Below are 19,955 nucleotides of genomic sequence, written 5' to 3'. Positions count from 1 at the left end.
CTGTCTGTCTGTCTGTCTGTCTGTCTGTCTGTCGGTCTGTCTGTGTCTGCCTGTCTGTCTGTGTCTGCCTGTCTGTCTGTGTCTGTCTGTCTGTCTGTCTGTTTTTGGTGCCACAAATATGTATGTTATGGTATTGCATTCCCTGGTTAAAAAAAGCAGTACATTTTGTGTTTAAAGTGTGACCCATTTCCAATGAACACATACACCGATTTCACATTTATTCAGGAAAAGGGAAGGGGGAGTCTTTTCAATCTGGCAACGCTTCTCTGGCTGATGGGTAATGCAGTTTATTTCTGCAACAAAACTTAACTAACTTCAAAAAGTTATATAAATCACGAAAAATTGTAAAGTATAGTCGCTTAATTATTCCATCATATGCATTTGGTCATTTCTCAATTTAATCTCATTTACTGTCGGTAAATACTACTGCAGTCAATCACCAGGGGGAGAAAGACTCCGTCGTGCGTAAAATCTGCAGGTCTATTCGATTTGGCAAAACCAGTCAGTAACGCTAGTTTCCGTCCTTTAATGGGATCAAACGAAAGCCAACGAATTGGATGCGATGGGAACACCCCCGATTTATTCACGTATGCTGCTTCTGCTACAAGATTAAAATACTATACCAATATTAAACCACAATAAGAAGACACAGTGTGGCCCCATTCTCTGTCTGCGTTCAGGCGACTGCCTGGAAACCGAACATGGTAAGCACCGCGGGATGGTTCGAGAGTACACAACAAGATTCGTCTAAGCTTTTGCAATGTTACTAAGTCAGTGACCACTGTGCACTCTAGTGTGCAGCAAGAAAACTACACTCACTTTTCCGGGTCTGGACGACTTTATCGAGTAAACCCAATGGGTGCGGAATAAAAGTACAATTGAGCAAATTTACGTTTTTCTGCCGAGAGGACAGGAGTGGGACATTTCGGTATCACAAAGGAAGATTTGGATTACTTTCTATCTCGCTTGCTAACTTACGTGTTAAGGTAAAGTTGCCCAGATCGATACACATCAGTCCGACACTGTCAGGGTGTGTTGTTTGGTAGAAGCTAGCTAGCAGTATGTGGCTAGCTAATGATGTGTCACTTTTGCTACGTAAGTGGCTAGTAGTAGCAGCTAAACACACTAGCTTGCTAGCTCACAGTTTGTATTGGTTATAAGTTAGCTTGCTGGCTATTGCTAACGTACTGTAAACGACAAATGGACAGGATTGCATTTTAGAGTGCATATTAGCCAATAGTAGCTACTGTAGACAGTAGCGTACTGTACCAACTACAGTAGTACTAGCTGATGATGTACACATCAAGCCTGCCACAGATAGCTACTCTGTCTAGCTAACCAAAGAACACTAGCTCTAACTTCCTAAATATTTGGCATTTTCTAAACGTTAGAGGTTTTGATCGCCACTGGAGGTTTTAACCTAGTTTGCATAAGCTACTGCATCAATAGCCACTAGCAAAAATGTTAGCTAGCTACAGGTGTTACAGGTGCCAGTTAAATATAGATGTCAAACACTACAGTACTGCAGTACAGTACTAAATAGACTGCATGTAGCTAGCTTTTTGGTAGTTTGCATAAGCAGAAGTATTGTTGGTTCATTTGTCAGGTTGTCAACAGTAGCCTACCGTTTACGTGTCAACTTACATTTTATTGGCATTATTTTTCTTAAAGGTACACCTCATCAATTTTGATCAGATTTAGAAGTAATAAAAATAAAGTCGTATAATAAGATGTTTTTGGGTAACTAAACATACCAAAACAAACCGTTTCTATGCAATTGCCCATCATTACAAATCATATCGTACAATTTTTGTGATAATGATATACTAATAGTAGGCGACATGAAAAATGTAAAGGGTTAAAGCGCCTAGTTACATTCACAAGGAAGTGGCCATTGTTCAGTCATATAAAGACGACATCTACGGTCCACAGTCCACTGAAGAACAGTTAACAATTTTGAAAATCCAACAGACTGGCTACAAGGATGGAACCAGGTAGGCTTGTAATCTGGCATTTTATTAAGAGAACATGACATGCTGCTGCAGGGGTGATCAGACATGGGATAATCATTTGGTCCTGAAACCCAAACTTTATATACCTACACTTTTTTCTTGATTTAATACGTCTGCATCTTTTCAAATCTCGGTGTACATTGAACCACCTCAGTGTTCATTGTCGCTCTGTGGAACAATGGTTGAATCACACAGTCACTGTAAAGGTATGTTTATTAAGATGTTTCTGCAAACATCCCACCATTGATTGATACTGGTTGATTCTATTTTGCAGAACAGAACAACCTGTTGTGTGAATGCCATCAACCTGCTACTGAATAACTTGAAATGACTGCTACTCTGCCTCAGGTGTTGACCACCCCTTTCTCTGAATGTGCCAAAACCTGCCCGGACATACCAGTTTTCCAGGGACATGTGTTCATGCCCACCTGTGTGTTTGTTTACAGGCATGTCCGAAATTAGTCTTGAGGCTGAGTCTGGGGTAGTCTCAGACGGGGCCTTGCGAATGGATTCAAAGAACGAAGCTCAGAACACTGAGGATTCCCAAAGTGAGGGAGAGGAGGACTCTAACAGATATCCTGGTGCTGAACATGCAACAGTTTACAAAGAACATCCTGACCCAGTTTCTCATTCAGTCAAAGACAATGTGCAAGGTGACAAAGATGACACAGGAAAGAGGATCGAGGCACACGATGATGATGATGATGATGATGATGTTGAGGAGGATGACGACAGTGACGGTGGTGGTGGTGGTGCTCAGATAAGCAGTGAGATTCCAGACAGCATGGAAACTCCAGATCACGGGACTGCTGCTCCGCCCTCTGCCGTCAGCTTTGGCTCTTTCAGCGCTGGTGCAGAAACAGAAAATGACCAAACTGAGACAGCAGACCAGAGTACACCAAAGGAACATTTTCAAGATTCTCCCTCTTGCACAAAGGTGACATCTTATCTTTGACTTTGGCAATCAACCTAGCTACTCTCTTGAAATTTTTCACTGCAGCACTCAAGTTCAACATTTTGCTCAAATCAAATCAACATTTGATAAATGCTTTCATGCCAATTGTAGCGTTTGGCATCTTTTTCTTTTTGCTTGGTTGGTAGCTTTGCAAAATTATTTAAATTTGTTGTGGAACTTTTAAGTTGTAAAACAGACTGGTGGTATGATGTGTCTGTGCTTTTTCTGCCTTCGCTTGGTGGGGTTCTTTCTGAAAGGTTTGCTGTACTGTGACATGTTGTAGTTTGTAGCTGATTGCTGCAACTCCACGAGCTGCTCTTTCTTCATGCCAATGATGTATACATTCGCAATCCATTGACTACGAGAGGCTCATCGAGCAACTGCTGTGACAATCATTTCCACTTGCCAGCCTAAACCTGGATTTTCACAGGTTTGACTTTGACAGAGGCCGGTACATGTGACTGATCCCGGCTATGATAAGAATCCATCCCAGTGTTTCCTGTGGATGTGGATACAGCACTTGTATTCAGCAGAGCGTCACATGGCTGGGCAGTGGCTGTAGGCAGAGGGATTTGGCCCCTGCCTTAGTGTTCCCATGCAGCACCAGATCTGCTGTCGCTGTGCCTGACCATTCCAAGCTGTCGGCACTCAATCACTGGGCTTGTTCCCATTGTTGCATCACACGTGGTTTTGAATAGAGGGCTATCGACTGAGAATGGTTCGATAGGCTCCATGACAGTTTTTTTTCTTTCTGACTCAGATTTGAGAATGACTGACTGACTGTTTTTGGTTTGTTCCATTTGGTATTCAAGCCAACCTCTGCGAAGGCCATGCAGTCCCAGACTGTGGAGACACACCTCTCGCCTCATGTCAGATCCGCTGCTCTCTGTCCTGTTTCTCTCTAGACAAGCCTGCATGCTGCTGTCTTTGTGTTCTAACCGTACGTGGGCGTCGTGTGGCTCTTAACTATTTATGTTGTGTGTTGGAATCTGATACCTGCAGTCCTGTCTGCAGGGCCAGGCTGGTATACTCTGCTGCCAAAGCGATCCCAATCATGTCGCTTCTTTGGAGCGTTTGAACTTTTAAAGGCTTAGCATATTCTCTTACAAAAAAATTTAGTTGTTTAATTGATCGCTCGTTAAAACAGTAGTACTGTACTATATGTCGTTCGTAGAATGAACATAGGACGCAGGCCATAGGCCTTCCTTTGACCCCGATGAGCTCACAAAATGACACAGACAAACTTTGGAAAACAACCAGCTTAGAGTTTTTGTAGTCTGAGGTGAGCATATGATCAAATAGCTCACAGCAGTACACTTTAGGCCCTATTAGGTAATATTTTGTCAATTTCTACGCACTGGGATATGATAGTAAACAGGAGATTATTGTATTCAGAGATTGAGCATCCGGTTCAGTCTGATTGAATTGGCCTACTTGCATGATAATTCCTGAACTTGATCCTGTCAGTCAGTCTCATGGGCAGGCAACCTTGTAAACTCACGGGTTGCTTTTGGCTCTGATGACATTTTACAATCTTCTTAAAGGCTTCGTAGAGTTGACATGGCCTCCCGCAACTGGTCGGGTATCCGTAGGGTGGATCTCATCTGTGGCACATTTAGCATCCCAACTCTGTCCAAATGGTGAATTTGAACTACAAGTCTGTATAGGCCAGCTGTATATGGTGGATACTTGCATTATTTAGATCGCTGTCTAGGGCTACAGAGAACACCTTGCCCAACCTCATGACATGCCAAGTGTAGAAACGGTACTCAGACAACATACTTTGAAACATAGATTTCTATTTCACCATAGTGTCATGTGGTCACATATACTATGGTGAAATATACACCTACAGTGTCACAATATGTGCATTTTGTGACACTGTAGGTCTATGCCTTTTTCCTGTATTTGTTTGGTTTAGAGTAATAAGGCATTCTATGCCAATCATTGTGGAACAGGTAGACCATTTGGATTTTTTGTGTGTCTGGTTCAGCATGTCAAAGGCCCAGTTTCCCGGACATGGATAAATCCTAATCCTAGACAATTAGACAATTGTCCTTAAGCGTAACATGATAGTAATGTATCATTTGGATGTACCGCTAATCAATAATTTGGGGTCACCAATCTACAATTGTTGTGCTTCAACAAATCCTTGACACAGCCAAACCATCCCAGTGTGTAACACTGCTACAGAGGATGATGAATGAACAGCCTTGGTTCTTAAGCGTGCGCTCGTCTGTATGTTACTCCTGCTCTGTGCATGACTCAGTGTGGCTATGTGGGATGACGTTTCCATGGTTATGGTTACAGTCTGAAATCAAAGTTGGACCATCTTGCCCACAAGATGGCAGCCCACACCTGCCAAACTTCTGCATGGAGCCTCCCCCTTCCCTCTCTCTTGGTTCACATCCAAACATTTGACAGATCACTCTACAGGACTCCCCTTTCTAAAGCTGTGTCCGCTCCAGTGTTTCACGTGGAGTTCTTCTGCTCTCCTCGCAGGAAAGCACCATGACAGAGGAGGCCCTTAGAAGTCCTGCAGCTGAGATCTCCGTCACCAGCAATGGAGGCCTGGACGACGGCCACGAAGATGTGTTCACAAGGGTGAGGACAAACCTTCACGCATGCTCACAACCAAACGCACACAGCCACACACAGATATCCTGCACACTGCACACAACCGGCTTAATACACACACTCCAAACACATTGTAAACATGGATATCATTCACACAAACCGTACATTCTGTCCCACTGTGTGAACTGTAATTTGTCATTTGCAGAATTCAAGAACAGGAAAGGACACCTAGGTGTATGGTGGTGCGTAAATGTACACTAGAATACAATGGAGTCCAGTCCACAGTTACATCCAGTCATTACAAGTCATACATGGACATTGTCAAAACTGAGAGCAGTTTAAATGAAGTTCAAACAAACTTTGTAACCACAGCCTCGTATGGTTCAATTCAATTGAGCAAGTACATACAAGTAGATCGAAGCTTAGCGCAGAGCAGGCCAAAGACAGTTGCTTTTGTTTCTTGGAACATGTCGAAATCAGCAGTTTGCCCAACAAGACTGAGCCTCTGTCCTCCACCTTATAATGAACTGATTAAGACTGTCTGGACAAAGTTGGAGGCTTTGGTTTCTCGACATGAACCCAGCCTGTCAAAAAGATTGGTCTTGCTACATGCCGGTGTGTGAAGTGACTTTGTATAGAAGTTTGAAAGACAGTCTATGCCCCCCCCCCCTCACCCCACACACACATACGCTCATCACATGCTCACACTTCCTGGTGTGTCACTTGTCCCCCCCCCCAGGACTCCTCCCGAGGCCCCCCCGGAGCCCTGAGCGTCTCAGAGGCACACGTCAGCAACAGCAGCTTCGCCTCAGCAGAAGGCATCATTGAATCAGGACCATACAGAGGTAGCAGCAATATCCAGTCAACTCCACTGAAATGTTGCCCAAAACGCATGTCGGGTCATTGGTTTAAAGCAGGGGTGTTCAATCCTGGTCTTCAGGGTCCACTATCCTATGTCACACTAACATACAGGACAGTGGACCCCGAGGACCCGAACTTGAACACCCCTGGTTTAAAGCATCTATTGCTTCTCAACATTTCACTTTCAACGTGCTGTTTCCTCTTCAAACGGCTGGTTTACTGAATGTCATTGTTTTTTCTTTTATGCCGCTGTTTTCTTTTGTCTGAGGCAGCTGTGTGCTCAAACAGAGAGCTAGATAGTAATGAATTTGACTATTTAATGAGACTCTTCCTCAGTGTATTGTGGTATTTTTGCCTGCATTGCGTTTTGCCACATCCAACAGGGAAACGTGAGTAGCTTAGTGTGTGTTCCCTGACAAACTGCCCTGCTCTACCTAGCGGCAGAGGAGAGACATTTGAATTTATAAAGGAGGCCTTCCAATTGAGTTTTAATGAATTGCCTCTGATCTCCATTTTGTGGCTCCCGCATTTCCATGTCATTACAACTTCCTCGATTACAAATGTAAATAAATCCCCCTTCTTCCCCCTTGGCAACAGAGTCTGTTGTTGCCGTGTCAAGTTGGGGCTGTCCCTGCCCCAGGTCATGTTGATATTTGCGCACACCTGGAAATGAATAAAGAAGAAGTTGGAGTTGAATTGCAGTAGCACCACTCTCTTTAAATGAGATTTCATCTAGGTGGTTTAGGCTATTATCATAATGCAGCTCCATTAGTCCATCTTGCAAACGCACACCTTCACCTCCAGGTTTCAGCCCTAGCGGTACAGGGTGTGGTGTGGAACGGAGCTCTCTAACAGCTACTCTGACTGTTCCCAGGGTCAGCGAGCCAGCCCACGTCTCCTGTGGCATCTGTGGCTCCCAGCTCGGCCGTGGCTAGCCGCCTGGCACGCTCTGCCAGCGATAGTCAGGCTGAGACAGGTACCGAGAGAGAGAGAGATGTTGTGGACCTGTCGCTAGCTACACCCAGCACTAACAGCAGCTATACTGTATTGCTACTTCTGATTAGGCTTATCTCTCTCCCTCTTCTTTGGTCCGGGTTAGCAGACGGGTTAGTTTCAGACACAACTCCCCCCCCCCCCCCCCCCCCCCCCCTCCTCTTCCTGTTCATCACCTGACGTAATGGCAGTTTCCTGACACCCTCCTCATCTGCTTGTCCGTGCTGTGCCGGATGCCCTCTCACTTTCGGTTTGTACCTTCTTTGTGACCCCTGGTGACCGCTAACACTGTTGGGGAAGTATTGCTAGCACGGACGGTCTTCCTCATGCGCTAACACTCTGCTGGGTCTGCCAAGCTTGCGTCTTTACCGGACTTTCAATGACCATTTCTCCCTGCAGCCTGTTCCCCTCTCGTACTGCTCAGCCTGGCTGATGTCGCTCCTTGCAGATTTATTCTTCCTTGCTCAACTAAAAACAATCCCAATTTAGTTGTTTTCCATTCACAAAATAAATCATTGTTGCTGTTGTTGTTGAAAGAAACAACAACACATAAATACCCTTCTGTTACTGTACTCTTAGCTGTACATTGTTCCAGCGGGACTGTAGTCTCCACCACTGCGTCATGGTTGGTTAATGTTGTGCGCAGTGACTCCCATAGCAAACACATGGTCGTTCTGTACAGGCACTATGAGAGGGCCCTCCCAGAGCGGAGCTGTGGTTCTGGCAGACGACCTGAAGAACCCGGCCATGGAGAAGCTGGACCTAGTGAGGAAGTGGAGCGTCAACACCTACAAAGTAAAAAAAGAATATATATATATATATATATATATATATATAAATTTTCTCCTTTTCCTTTTTTGATTTCTCCCTACCTCTTCTCTTCCTCATTGGGTTCTCTCCCAGTCTGTTGGGATCTCAGCAGGGGGACTGAAGCCACTGGCATCTGCTGCTGGCAGCTCTGTCTCACACATACACACACACACGTGTTCACATTCTTACACTCCCTCACACACAATCACAGTATCAATATCACACACGTGCTCACCAATAGGTGTAGTGATCTCTAGTCATGTTTAACTACTGTTTGACTTCATATACAACATCATTGAAGTGACTGAGGAGCTATTAGTTATTTCTTCTCTTTAACTAGGTTTTAAATACTCATCCTTGTGTAGGTTGATATAAACTGTGAGTAGCAATCAACAATGGATGCCAAATACCAGTAGCCTGACACTAACCCTAGCTGTCCCTATGTGCCCCCCCTCCCCTCCCTTCTGGCACCAGTGCACCAGACAGATCCTGTCAGAGAAGCTGGGCCGCGGCTCTCGGACCGTGGACTTGGAGCTGGAGGCCCAGATCGAGGTGCTGAGAGACAACAAGAGGAAGTACGAGAACGTGGTGAAGCTGGCCCAGACTCTGGCCAATCAGCTGTCCCAGATGATGCAGACACAGAGGCAGCTGGGAGACGCCTTCGCCGACCTCAGCCTCAAGTCGCCTGAACTCCACGTAAGCCCTAGATGTCCCATCACTTCCGGGTTTGCCCCAAAAGCATCACCTTTACCAACGAAGCTCTGGTTCCAGACTGCTGGTCTAGCTTCTCAAACACCTCATGGAGTATTCTTCTTATAAATGTGTTCATACATACATACAGTCTTCTTTTTCTTTGTTCTTAACAGTCTATGTATACTTCAGAAACCTTAGCAATAGTATATTATTGATGTCATATATCAGTGTTGATTCATGTTCAGTATGGTCCTGTTTATATTATTATGCAGGTTTGGTAAGGCAACCTGTAATAAAAATGTGATAAATCTGCATTCATTTCATGTGAATGAATCAAAACACATGAAAATAAAAGTTATACTGGTGGTGCATTATTAATGCATGCACCAACTAAATTTTTTTTTTCCGTATATGGTGGAGCATTAACAATCTGTTTTGTTTACGGTTGCTGTGTAAACGTGTCAGTTGTAAAGACAAATTTGGGTCGTAAACTGGGTATCCCATGTTACTTCTGTGTTATCAGATGTCTACACACACACACACACACACACCTGTCTTTAAATTATAGTGTTTGTGTGTGAGACTTACAAGTCTTAATAACTGTGTATTGTGTGTGTGTGTGTGTGTGTGAATGTTTCCTCTTTCAGGAGGAGTTTGGCTACAACGCTGATACCCAAAAGCTCTTGTCCAAAAATGGAGAAACCCTTTTAGGAGCCATCACCTTCTTCATCAGCAGTGTCAACACCCTGGTGGACAAAACAATTGAGGACACCATCATCAACATCAAACAGTATGAAACAGCCAGGTAATAGCAGTGATGATGTCCCCCTTCACCCTCTTGTGTTGTCTGCTGCACAGACACAGAATGTGGCACAGCTTTCATTTTATTTTTACTATAGTATTTACATAGTATTTACACATAGAATTACGTATTATAAATATTCAACATATTTTGTTACTTTTTTTTCCAGTTTAATCACATTTTAGTTTGATGTACTACTGGAGTATCCCCTAAGATAGAATACACTTCAAATAAAGTCAGTGGTTGACCCTTGCCCTCCTCTCCAGGGTTGAGTATGATGCGTACCGTACGGACCTGGAGGAGCTGAACCTGGGCCCCCGTGATGCCACCACCCTGCCCAAGATAGAGCAGTCCCAGCTGCAGTTCCAGATCCATCGTGACAAGTATGAGAAGATGCGCAATGATGTGTCCGTCAAGCTTAAGTTCCTGGAGGAAAATAAGGTAGGATTGAAGATGGGCTTCTTTCAGAAACTGATATGTGTGCCTAAATATGTACAGTGTTGGCAGAGCCGGCCAAGGCATAAGTGAACTAAGCAGCTGCTTCTCCCGTGGCCACCAGAGGGCCCCCAAGAACACATTAAATTAGGGCTTAATTCAAAAATTATATATATTATTTTAATGGTAATTATACAAATTCAGAGGGGCCCCCAAATCAAATCTGCTTAAGGCCCCATAAAGGCTTGGGCCGGCCCTGAGTGTCGGTAAACAGAGTGCAGATTGTTAGAATTAATTCGGTTTTACTTAACTAACATAGCTGACCTTAGCTGATCTTTGAAAGCAAGGATTTACAGGCTGCACATTAGCAGAAGCTCTTCAACAAACCTTTCATTTGGCTCCCCTGTCTAAAGTGTGTACTTAGTACAACTGCACATTACACTGGGAGAGCTTTGTATCAATCAATCACAGTTTTCTGTCAAGAGAGAAATCCCCTAATGGTTTAGAGCATTTACAATCTGGAGTGACTTAACCTGCTGTATTATTTTTTTCCTCAAGGTGAAGGTTTTGCACAACCAGCTAACCCTCTTCCACAATGCCATAGCAGCATACTATGCAGGGAACCAGCAGCAGCTGGAACAGACGCTCAAGCAGTTCCATATCAAATTGAAAATGCCCGGTGGAGACACTCCATCTTGGCTGGAGCAGCACTAAACACCCTCAACCTCTCTTTAAAAACCTCTCTCGGGTTCAATTGAGAGTTTTGGCGGCAAGGGAAGATTCCAGAATTCCAGAGAAGCAATTCAAAAGCTTCTCTCCAAGCTTAATATTATTCCTATTTTTCTTTCAGAATTGTGTACCTCTTAGGCAAAGCAAAAAAACAAAGAAATCAAACTAAGAAAGAAAAAAATAAAGAGGTTATATATAAATATCACTCAAAGTAAAAAAATCTAAGTGATGCTCCTATTTTCTTCTATTGATGGGATTCTTTGACATACTGTGTAGTGAAGTTAGTCATCTCTTTTCTTCATCTTTTTTACTTGAACTGCGGCAGAACTTTCGAAAATCATGGGGAAAGCACTTTTGTAAGTTCTGACGATCAAGTTAGAAGCAGTTGAAGACTAAATATGTTAGGAATGTGTAAGGCCTATTTTACTCCAGCATATGAATGATGGATATCAGCCTAGCAGAAGAGGTGGTGCTACATTAGTGCTTCAGTAGGACAGTACTTCTAACATTTTGACATCTCCACTTTCGGAGAAAGGGGTTTGTAAAAATGTATAAATATCTGGTCACCCATATGTGAGTGGTCCTTGGGGAAGTAATCATTAGGATTAAATGATGCACCACAACCATGATATGACATAGGTTTTAACAAATGTATGACAGTAGGAATGTGTTCAGGTTGTCAGGAAATCACTGTATATACAGTGTGAGCTAAACCTGTGCACCTGTCTTTCATTCGTTCATTTTCCCAAGTCAGTCCCAGGATTGTCATTCAATTTGTAGAACCTAATGATGTCCAGCTTTAAGAAATACTTTCTCATTCACCCTCTGTCTGTAGGATTAAAATCATGAAATTGCTTGAATTTTACATTTGAGTAATTCCAGATAAGTTAAAGGTCCAGCCTTACCTTTGCTACTTGACGTGCCTTGTATCTGTCTGTTTACCTGCCCTGTTGTTTGATGTTGCACTCCAGTACTATCACATTGCACATATGCCTCAATGAAGAAACATTTAATAAGTAATTAAAAAAATACCAACACTCAGCCAGTTTCAGTCCCAAACTGGTCAGATGTGGATAATGGACCAATCAAATACATGCACACGAACGGAACACGTTTCCTCGTGGGATCGTTAGCAACATGCCAGCGTTGGACAGCAATCACACAGACACTAATGACATTCAGACTTTTTGAAATGTTACTGTATGTATCTTTCTGCTTTTTAGGATATTATACCACACATTTATGTATTTTTGCAAATAAAGACAACACATTTTAAGAAATGAATGATATGTAAACCAAAACGGAATGAAACTGTTTGTACATAGGAAAGACCAGCATTATCTGTCTGAGCTGCTAACCTCATTTATTTGGGTTGAATCATTTTTGAGAGGACTGGTATTTTAAACCAACTTTGACTTTCCTTTGACTTTGTTGCTTTGTCTTTCCTTCGTATAGCGAGTGTGTGTGCGTGTAAATTGTACAACAATCTGGTGTTCACAAACTTTCTGATGTAAACATAGATGAACATATATATTTGTAATTTCCTCTTTACCTGGGATAAAAAAGTGTATTGATGCTGCCGCAGGGCACTCTCTTTCTGAAGACTTGTGGAGTTCTATCTTGTAAAAATGACATGATTATTAACAAATGTTCCAAAACTGGTTTCTGAATGTTGTGTAACATCTTTTGGGAAAAATTAAATAAAAATGTACCTTCAGAAAAGAAGGATTCAATTTGTTTCCAGTAGATTTCATGTTTTCTTATGATGCATTTGTTCATGCTACCACCAAAGCCTAGTGTGCAGAGGCACTGTCCTTAGACCAATGCTTTAGATTTTTTGTTATGGTCCTTCACTATTGAGATTGGGTGCACCTCTATTGACTTAATAGTGCTTCAGTGTAGGGATCTTGGGGGGGTAGATGGGTCATGTTGCAGCTTGGTCTCCTTCCAGGTCCATTTCCTTTGAGTTGTGGCTTCTACAGGTGGACAACTTTTCTTTTCATCAATACCACACCCAGCTTCTTTTATAAACTTCACAGGAACTTGATTATCCTCTTAAACATAGAGAGGATGTGGGGTGGAACCTCTGTGTTAAATGTAATGTAAACCAACATTATAATGTAAGGCTGGAAGCTTACAGACTCTCCAGGAGCCAGAGATGTTCTACAATAAGCACGGCCCCAGGCTCTGCCATTTATCAACCAAGCTCCAGAGCTTGGGAATACATCAAACGCTGTCATTTTTGGTTTCACCGACTTCACGGGCCAATTCAAAAGTTAAATCTTTCCCATATGTATTAAAAATAGATGTGACAGGCCCAGGGTGCATGGTGTCAATAGTGAATACACATCTTGCCCATCTTTCTCCCTATGTATTATTCTGTGTCTGGGGGGGATCTAGAACTGTCAAAAAGTATGGTTAGAACATGTGAAATACAGATCTTAATAATGTTATTTTGATAGCCAACAGGTAATGCGAAACAAAAGCCATGAATTAACTTTGGCATTTCAAGTGTGACTCGATTGCAACAACTGTCAGCATTTATATGGCACCATGGTGACAGTACCAACCCCACACAAACATTCACACACAAGTGTGTGTTCTAAATCTGATCCCTATATGCATGTTTGTCAACAGATCTGCTGATCTAGCATACAAAGTGACAGCCAATCTATGCTATTACACAAGGGTTAGAGGCCCATTTGCTTAAGTGCTCATCAAGCATCTATACAGCACACATGCAAGCCATCCGCCTCCCCAAGGACACCAAAACAAGGCAATGGTTTTGACTAACATCAGCATGATGTCATTGTGTGTTTTGTACTTACGGAAAACATGTTTTATCCTTCGCATGGAACACAAAATTTGACAGTCATGGAATGAAGTGTGCCTGTGATTTTTGCTATTTATTTTGGAATCATTTTAATTTAGATAATCCCAAATTAGGTTTGCATCAACAACCAATGTCAACTGCAATGTACTAAAATTCCTTCTCAAGATAATTAACACAAAAATAATTTGCTCTCCCTGTTTTTCATAATTGCTCCAAATCTCCAGTTGAGTAAAACTTGTATTATACACCTCAGCAAGAGATAGATAGCTGCAGGGTAAGTGAGAAGGAAAGGGTGTGGTTAGAAATGAGGTTTCAAATGCACTGAGAACTAATTCATTCATGCCTTTTTTTAATGAATACCCTGCAGGTGTTTCATTCAATTATTAATGTATCTATTTCTGTCTGGGCAATGACTAACTAATAGAGTCAAACAATCAGTTCCATTAAGAGTTTATCAAGTGATTAGACATCAACTAACTAAGGCAGAGTAGTTAAGACTTGAGTGCCTTTTTGTATTTTCAATTTTTTATTTGTAATTAAAATTCTACAGGAAACATTATTTCCTAGACTGGTGCATTAACCGGTCACACATAACAATACATCACCTTGTAATAACAAAACAATAGACCGGAAGAGAGAGAAGTGCACCACTTGTCGCAGCCTCCTATAGTGTCGCGCGCTGGGCCGCAAGCAAGGGGTGGTCGCATCGCGTTCACCTGGACCAATCACGTTTGAGAGAATGCACGCGACCGCCTTGGTCGCTGCTGATGCTACTGCCGCCTTTGCCGCCCTTCACTAATTCCTGCTGGTCTCCTCCTGAGCAGCAGCTACAGAGGACACCGATGCTGCACCAACGAACAAATTACAACGCGACACCTTTTCAGTCTCTGGAAAGCGCTCTTACTAACCACTACGTTATCCTTGCGGATTATTTAGTATGTGTCCTACCCTTCTGTCTGTAATAAACGGTGAGTCAAGTATTGATATTTGTTATGACCAGTTTGACTTTAAGGGTCTGCAATCAAGTAGGTTTACTCAGTGCAGCTGTGTTTGTGATGAAGCCTAACCTATGTGATTAAGAAATTAGGTGGCTGTTAAATGTTTTCACGTAAAGTTCCGGGAATCTTAAAAAAATATATGGATTTCACCTAACCTTAATTTGTCCTATTTTGTCACAGTTTACAGTATTCAAAATGTGGACTAGAGAGAATAAAGCGGGGTTACGAAACCATTGCCATCATTATAGGCTACTGCTTAAAATGCAGATAAACTAATTCCTCGAGGTCAAACGTACTAATTGAATCCACTTACACATGGGTAGTAGTCGGTCTTTTATACAAATTACACTGGCTGACATCAACTAGATCCGTGAGTCCAGTAAATTGTAAACAGATGTTTGCCTCTTTTTTAAACATTAAATGTTTATTTCATTTAGTAGGCTACTGTAAATTGCATGAATCCATAGGGGACTCATAACATTTGTTGTAGAAAAATGTAGGCTTTGTGTGTCAGACAATATCTCATAATTCTTTAATTGCTTTTGCCTGAAGCATTTAACTCCTCTGCACAATTGGAAACAAGTTAATAACTGTTCTAACGATTCTAGCCTTATAGTGCATGTTCTTGAGTCAACCAGTTGTTTTTTGACCCCTTAATCTGTCTGTCTTTATGTAAGTCTTTGTAAATATGTCTGTGTAGACAAGTCCCCAGATCCTGACTTCTTTGGTCTTTGTATTAGATTTCTCATGCTGCGATGAATTAGGGAGCAATCCATTCAAGTGTTAGGAACAATGTTCCAAAGGGAAAAAAAGCTCTCAGGGACAGGTCAAGGGGGAGGATGGTTTCACCCCGGTTACCTAGGAGATTAAGACTAAGGGGTGAAACTACATTTTGTGGAGACATAGTAAGGAGGAACCGTTTTTGAGAACTGGATTCATATGGTTATACTAGGATGGAATGTGAAATGTGTTTTTAGTTGTAGACTATAGTGTTAAAAATTGGTATTTTAAATACTGTAGCTTGTGATAGAGATGTAACCTAAAAACTGGGTGAATTGAAAGTCATTCTAGTAACAGAGTACTAGTCTAACTGATGTTACATGTTGGAAAGCGAATGCAAACTGCTGTTGGACTGCTATGCCCTGGCAGTGGAAAAGGTCATAGTTGTAAACTGCATGGTATTGGTACAGAGCAGAAAATGTCAAGTCTTCTGTCTGCATTGACAGACTGGAAGACACATTAGAATTTGTGGTGGAAAGGCAAACCGAATGCTGTATGTTTGGTTTCACTCAAGCAGAATGTAAGGGCTCAAATATAGACTTATTTTAAACATATTTCATCTGTACATGAATTCAAAGGCTTGAAATGTATACATGTAATACATGAATAAGGGTAAATTATAGGTAGCATGTTGGCTTTGGGGGTTTTGCTCAAATTAAGATTGTTTCCAGGGGTTCTCTGTCTGGTTACATGGGAGTGTCCTTCTGGGCACCAAGGTAATTCAAGATGTGTGACTTACTCCTTGTTTGGCCTTATGACTTCTTTTCTCATTAGTCTTGCTTTGAGTGAGCCTATGCCTCAGGTACCCCCCCCCTTCCACACACACACACACACACACACACACACACACACACACACACACCACCACCAAGTAAACATCAGGTGTTTTCAAGCCCCTCCCATCTTTCCACCTGTTATCTCTATGGTAACCCCAACAACCTCTCTTTCTCTGTCCTCGCCATACCAGTGTTGTCAACAAACACCTGTTGGAGTTTACGTCATTTAACATTAGTACTTTAAGTGTTTCTTTCCAGCGATGACAATGATGACAGAAACTTGGGACCAAGCTAGTCTGCTGGGTTCAGTTATAAAGATAACAGCAGTTAGAGTGAAGAGCTGAGCGTTAGTTCAGCTTCAGCCCAGACACTCACCACCTGTTTGCAACAGAACAAAGGAGACAGATTCAAACCTTTGTTTTGATGCTTGCTTTAGTTCACCATGTTTCCCTGTGGGGCATACACTGTCCTCTCAATATAATCCCTGTTGTTTTTATTCAACTAGCCTTAAAAATGGAGCTGCTCCCCAAATATTTCAGATGTGACAAATTGTCGGTTGGGTTTTCATACTTACTTTAAATTACACAACATGAAATCCCCAAATCTCAAGTGACTTAGCTGTTGCTTATAGTTGTTTATAGTATTTGAGATGGTGTCACCGGTATCATATTTGAGCTAACCTTTCCATGACACATGAACCTATGTTCTAGACTAAGATTTAAGTCGTTAGTCAGCTAGAGGATAAAGAATTTTGTTCTTTGGTGGCAGTCGTGTTTTCATGTTGCTGTAACACATATGGTTGAGGCACCGTACACTAAATGGGTATTTTAGAGACTTTAGTCGGGAATCCTCAGGCTTGCTGTGGCATGTCAGAGGTATTACAATACAAGTGAGTTCCAGTAATGGTACTGTATGATATGACTTACGATGGGGAAGTCCAGTCTGTATGTTTGCTATTTGTATCAATGTCAGCGTAAGAGTGGCTGTGTACTCTCTGAGGCCCATGTTTGGATATTTCACATTAATCATAACAGCGGCTCCTCGTTAGCATCTAGCCTACATTGGTACAGTAGATCTCACAATGATGGAGCAAAACAGAACCTGTCTTCCCCCCACCTCCTGCCTTCAGACCCACAGGCTATGATTAAGGGATTGGTGCTTTGCTTGTGGACACATTACGTGAAGACCAACTGTGTTCAGACGGGTTCTGAAACCCATACACATGCACTGTACCGTGTAGAAGTGGTTTATTTATGTAGATGCACTTTATAAATATTACATTAATGATACCCCTTATTATCATAAATAAGTCGAGGCAGGGATTTGATGTTTACGGTACTGTAAATTAATGGCACTTTGACATGCAACCGATCTCTTTCTGCCTGTCTCAGCACTATCCATAGTCAATGAGGTGTGTAGGCTACAGGGTATGTGTGTGTGTGCGGTGCCTTATAGACCATAACATGATGAGAGGACACTGACCATGCATGAGTCTTGAAGCAAATCAAAATATGTTGCTCTTAGTTAATGATTGTAAGCGACTAACTTTCATGTCTACCTGCCTTGGGAAGTGGACAGAACAGAAAGAGTATTGAAGAAGAGTGTTACTAAGTGCATGCTGAGTTATGTGATATTATTGATATATTAAGACCCACTGTAGAAACACATGTGCTACCCTAGGCTTCCCTAACCTTCATTTCACACAGCACAATCTTTCACATCTGAATGGCCTCCGAAGCTAGGAAGCCAATGGCCCAATTATTGTGTCGCTATCGTACGATAAGGGCTCAGTAACCCAGAAACCCACTTTCCTCACACAAGCACCAATGTTACAGGTACCTACCAGGTCAGACTAAAAAATGCAGAGCTGCCAACATCGGCCTCACGCAGCAACAGCAATCCGTGCATTGTTTTACATGTGTCAGTCATGCGTGTGAGGGTGTGTGTGTGCATAACGTGTGAAAACAAGAATCTCCGGCCAGCTTAAGTTAGCACGGGGACCAGCCGCAAGGCTGGCTCAGTGTTTCCGCAGTGGATTTATGCTCTTTAATGAGCCAGTGGATCAATAATGAGGACGGCACTGGAGAGATGGGCTGAGATTAGCTGTGCACTGACAGGCTCTGGCATACTGCTGGATGTCATGATACTGATTATGTTGTTGTTTGCCTGATGTGAAACATTTACAGGCCTTGAAGAGTTACAATGTTGTTTTTGTATTTGTTTGTGCTGTCGAATGCTTGCTTGCTTGCTCTATTTCTTGCTTTCTTTCTCCACTGTAAAATATCAAAGATCATGAGGATACTCAGACGATGCGTAAACAGGCAGCGTTCCTCGGTGTCGTATCTCACTCCACTGGCGGAGGGAGAGAAGATTGAGGCAGCACTAACCCTTGTGCTGCCTTCGGGTCACATGACCCGAAGGCAGCACAACCATCACATACAAAAACAAATAAGCGATGTGGGGGGTCTGAGACAGTCCGACGGTTAAAAGAAAATGCTTCACTTTGTTTTTGTATGTGGTAAAGTTGTGGCAATACGACAGTGGGTCACAATGACAAATGGGTCAGAATGACCTGAAGATAACACAAGGGCTAAGGAGAGAAATGAACTGAAGTGTCATTACCGTCACTTACAGACAGAGCCCTCTCTCACAGCGAGTGGGTTCATACTAAAGAGAGAATTAATTGCAGGGTATTAATAGTTGACAAACTTTATAGGTCACTGCTGTATCATGATGGGGGAGAATCAGGGCAGTTTAGAGTACTGATTATTTTCACCTGCCCAGTGATTACATTAGAAAATAGGTTTATGTTGCTATGCAAAAAGACTCGATATGGTACAGACCTTCTTTGAGTTGTGGAAGAATATTCACATTTGATGCTAAATGGTAATAGATTTGGTAGAACAGGGTGAAAGATATTTGTGAATGATATACTCATTGAGTATACAGCAGTTGGATGCAACAGTCTAGTTTGACAGTCTGTCTGTTCTGTTCATCTGCGTTTTGACTTCCCTCCAGAATGTTCAGACAACAGTAGGTTTTACAGGGGTCTGGGAGTAGGCAAGAAAACAATGTGGTAATCTGACGAAAGCTCATTAACAGATTTGGGAATAAAAAACCTCCTTAATTTCTCTGACACCAAGTGGAATGAGCCGGAACGTCCTGCCAGGTTCACTTTGGTTTGTGTTGTTTCTTTCTGCCAGTCTGTACCAGCCACCCTCATTCTACAGGTCAGACCTGTTTGAATTTAGTACATTTCTGCATTCATAATTCATAGATGGATCTTATAAAAAAAATTGCCAACCAGGTGGAACTCACAATTTGAGATTTCAATGCACCATATTGATCAAATGAAAGTTAATCATGATTGAAATCTTTGAAACACAACCTGAAGGGGAAACAACTTTCAATATTGATATGACATATGCAAAGTATGTGTTCCTTTTTGGGGTCATGAATAGAGCATTTGTATGAACTTCTGTAGGTGTCTGTGGCACTGGCACTGTTAGATGGATGCTGGTGCGTCTCTGCTTAGGACATTTACATTTACATTTAGTCATTTTAGCAGACAACCGGTCAGTCTCAGAATGAGAGACTGAAAGAGAGATTATTTTAATAATGTGAATATTCAGTGAGCCTCAAACCAATTTGGTCCAAGTTTCTTAGACTAAATTTACGTAAAAAGTTCCACACAAGCACTA

At 42.2% G+C, this 19,955-nt stretch overlaps 1 protein-coding gene across 5 annotated transcripts; it reads left to right on the top strand.

Moving 5' to 3' along the window:
• The first annotated feature begins 803 nt into the window (after positions 1 to 803).
• arfip1 (ADP-ribosylation factor interacting protein 1 (arfaptin 1)) lies at positions 804 to 12,600 on the top strand. 5 transcript variants are annotated; one of them, XM_047045103.1, is made up of 11 exons: positions 899 to 986; positions 2,287 to 2,360; positions 2,459 to 2,949; positions 5,470 to 5,571; positions 6,284 to 6,389; positions 7,280 to 7,381; positions 8,081 to 8,193; positions 8,683 to 8,904; positions 9,549 to 9,706; positions 9,970 to 10,144; positions 10,697 to 12,600. In XM_047045103.1, exons 3-11 carry the CDS (start codon positions 2,461 to 2,463, stop codon positions 10,850 to 10,852), a joined length of 1,623 nt encoding a protein of 540 aa, XP_046901059.1. In that variant the 5' UTR covers positions 899 to 986; positions 2,287 to 2,360; positions 2,459 to 2,460; the 3' UTR covers positions 10,853 to 12,600. The 5 variants fall into 5 exon arrangements, with proteins under 5 accessions (XP_046901062.1, XP_046901059.1, XP_046901058.1 ...); XM_047045102.1 differs by lacking the exon at positions 2,287 to 2,360; XM_047045106.1 differs by lacking the exons at positions 2,287 to 2,360; positions 2,459 to 2,949 and having other exon boundaries at positions 804 to 986.
• The last annotated feature ends 7,355 nt before the right edge of the window (positions 12,601 to 19,955 follow it).

The sequence above is a fragment of the Hypomesus transpacificus genome, chromosome 22 (assembly GCF_021917145.1).
Source record: "Hypomesus transpacificus isolate Combined female chromosome 22, fHypTra1, whole genome shotgun sequence".
Taxonomy (NCBI): domain Eukaryota; kingdom Metazoa; phylum Chordata; class Actinopteri; order Osmeriformes; family Osmeridae; genus Hypomesus; species Hypomesus transpacificus.
Note: the sequence above shows the minus strand (reverse complement) of the source record. Positions and strands in the feature narration are given on the sequence as shown.

What these genes read in the sequence shown, in the direction of transcription:
- arfip1 (XM_047045102.1), top strand. Translation starts at nt 2,461, where the DNA reads ATGTCCGAAATTAGTCTTGAGGCTGAGTCTGGGGTAGTCTCAGACGGG. An exon ending in ATTCTCCCTCTTGCACAAAG is followed by an intron (nt 2,950 to 5,469) that starts GTGACATCTTAT and finishes CTCTCCTCGCAG; the next exon opens with GAAAGCACCATGACAGAGGA. An exon ending in ACGAAGATGTGTTCACAAGG is followed by an intron (nt 5,572 to 6,283) that starts GTGAGGACAAAC and finishes CCCCCCCCCCAG; the next exon opens with GACTCCTCCCGAGGCCCCCC.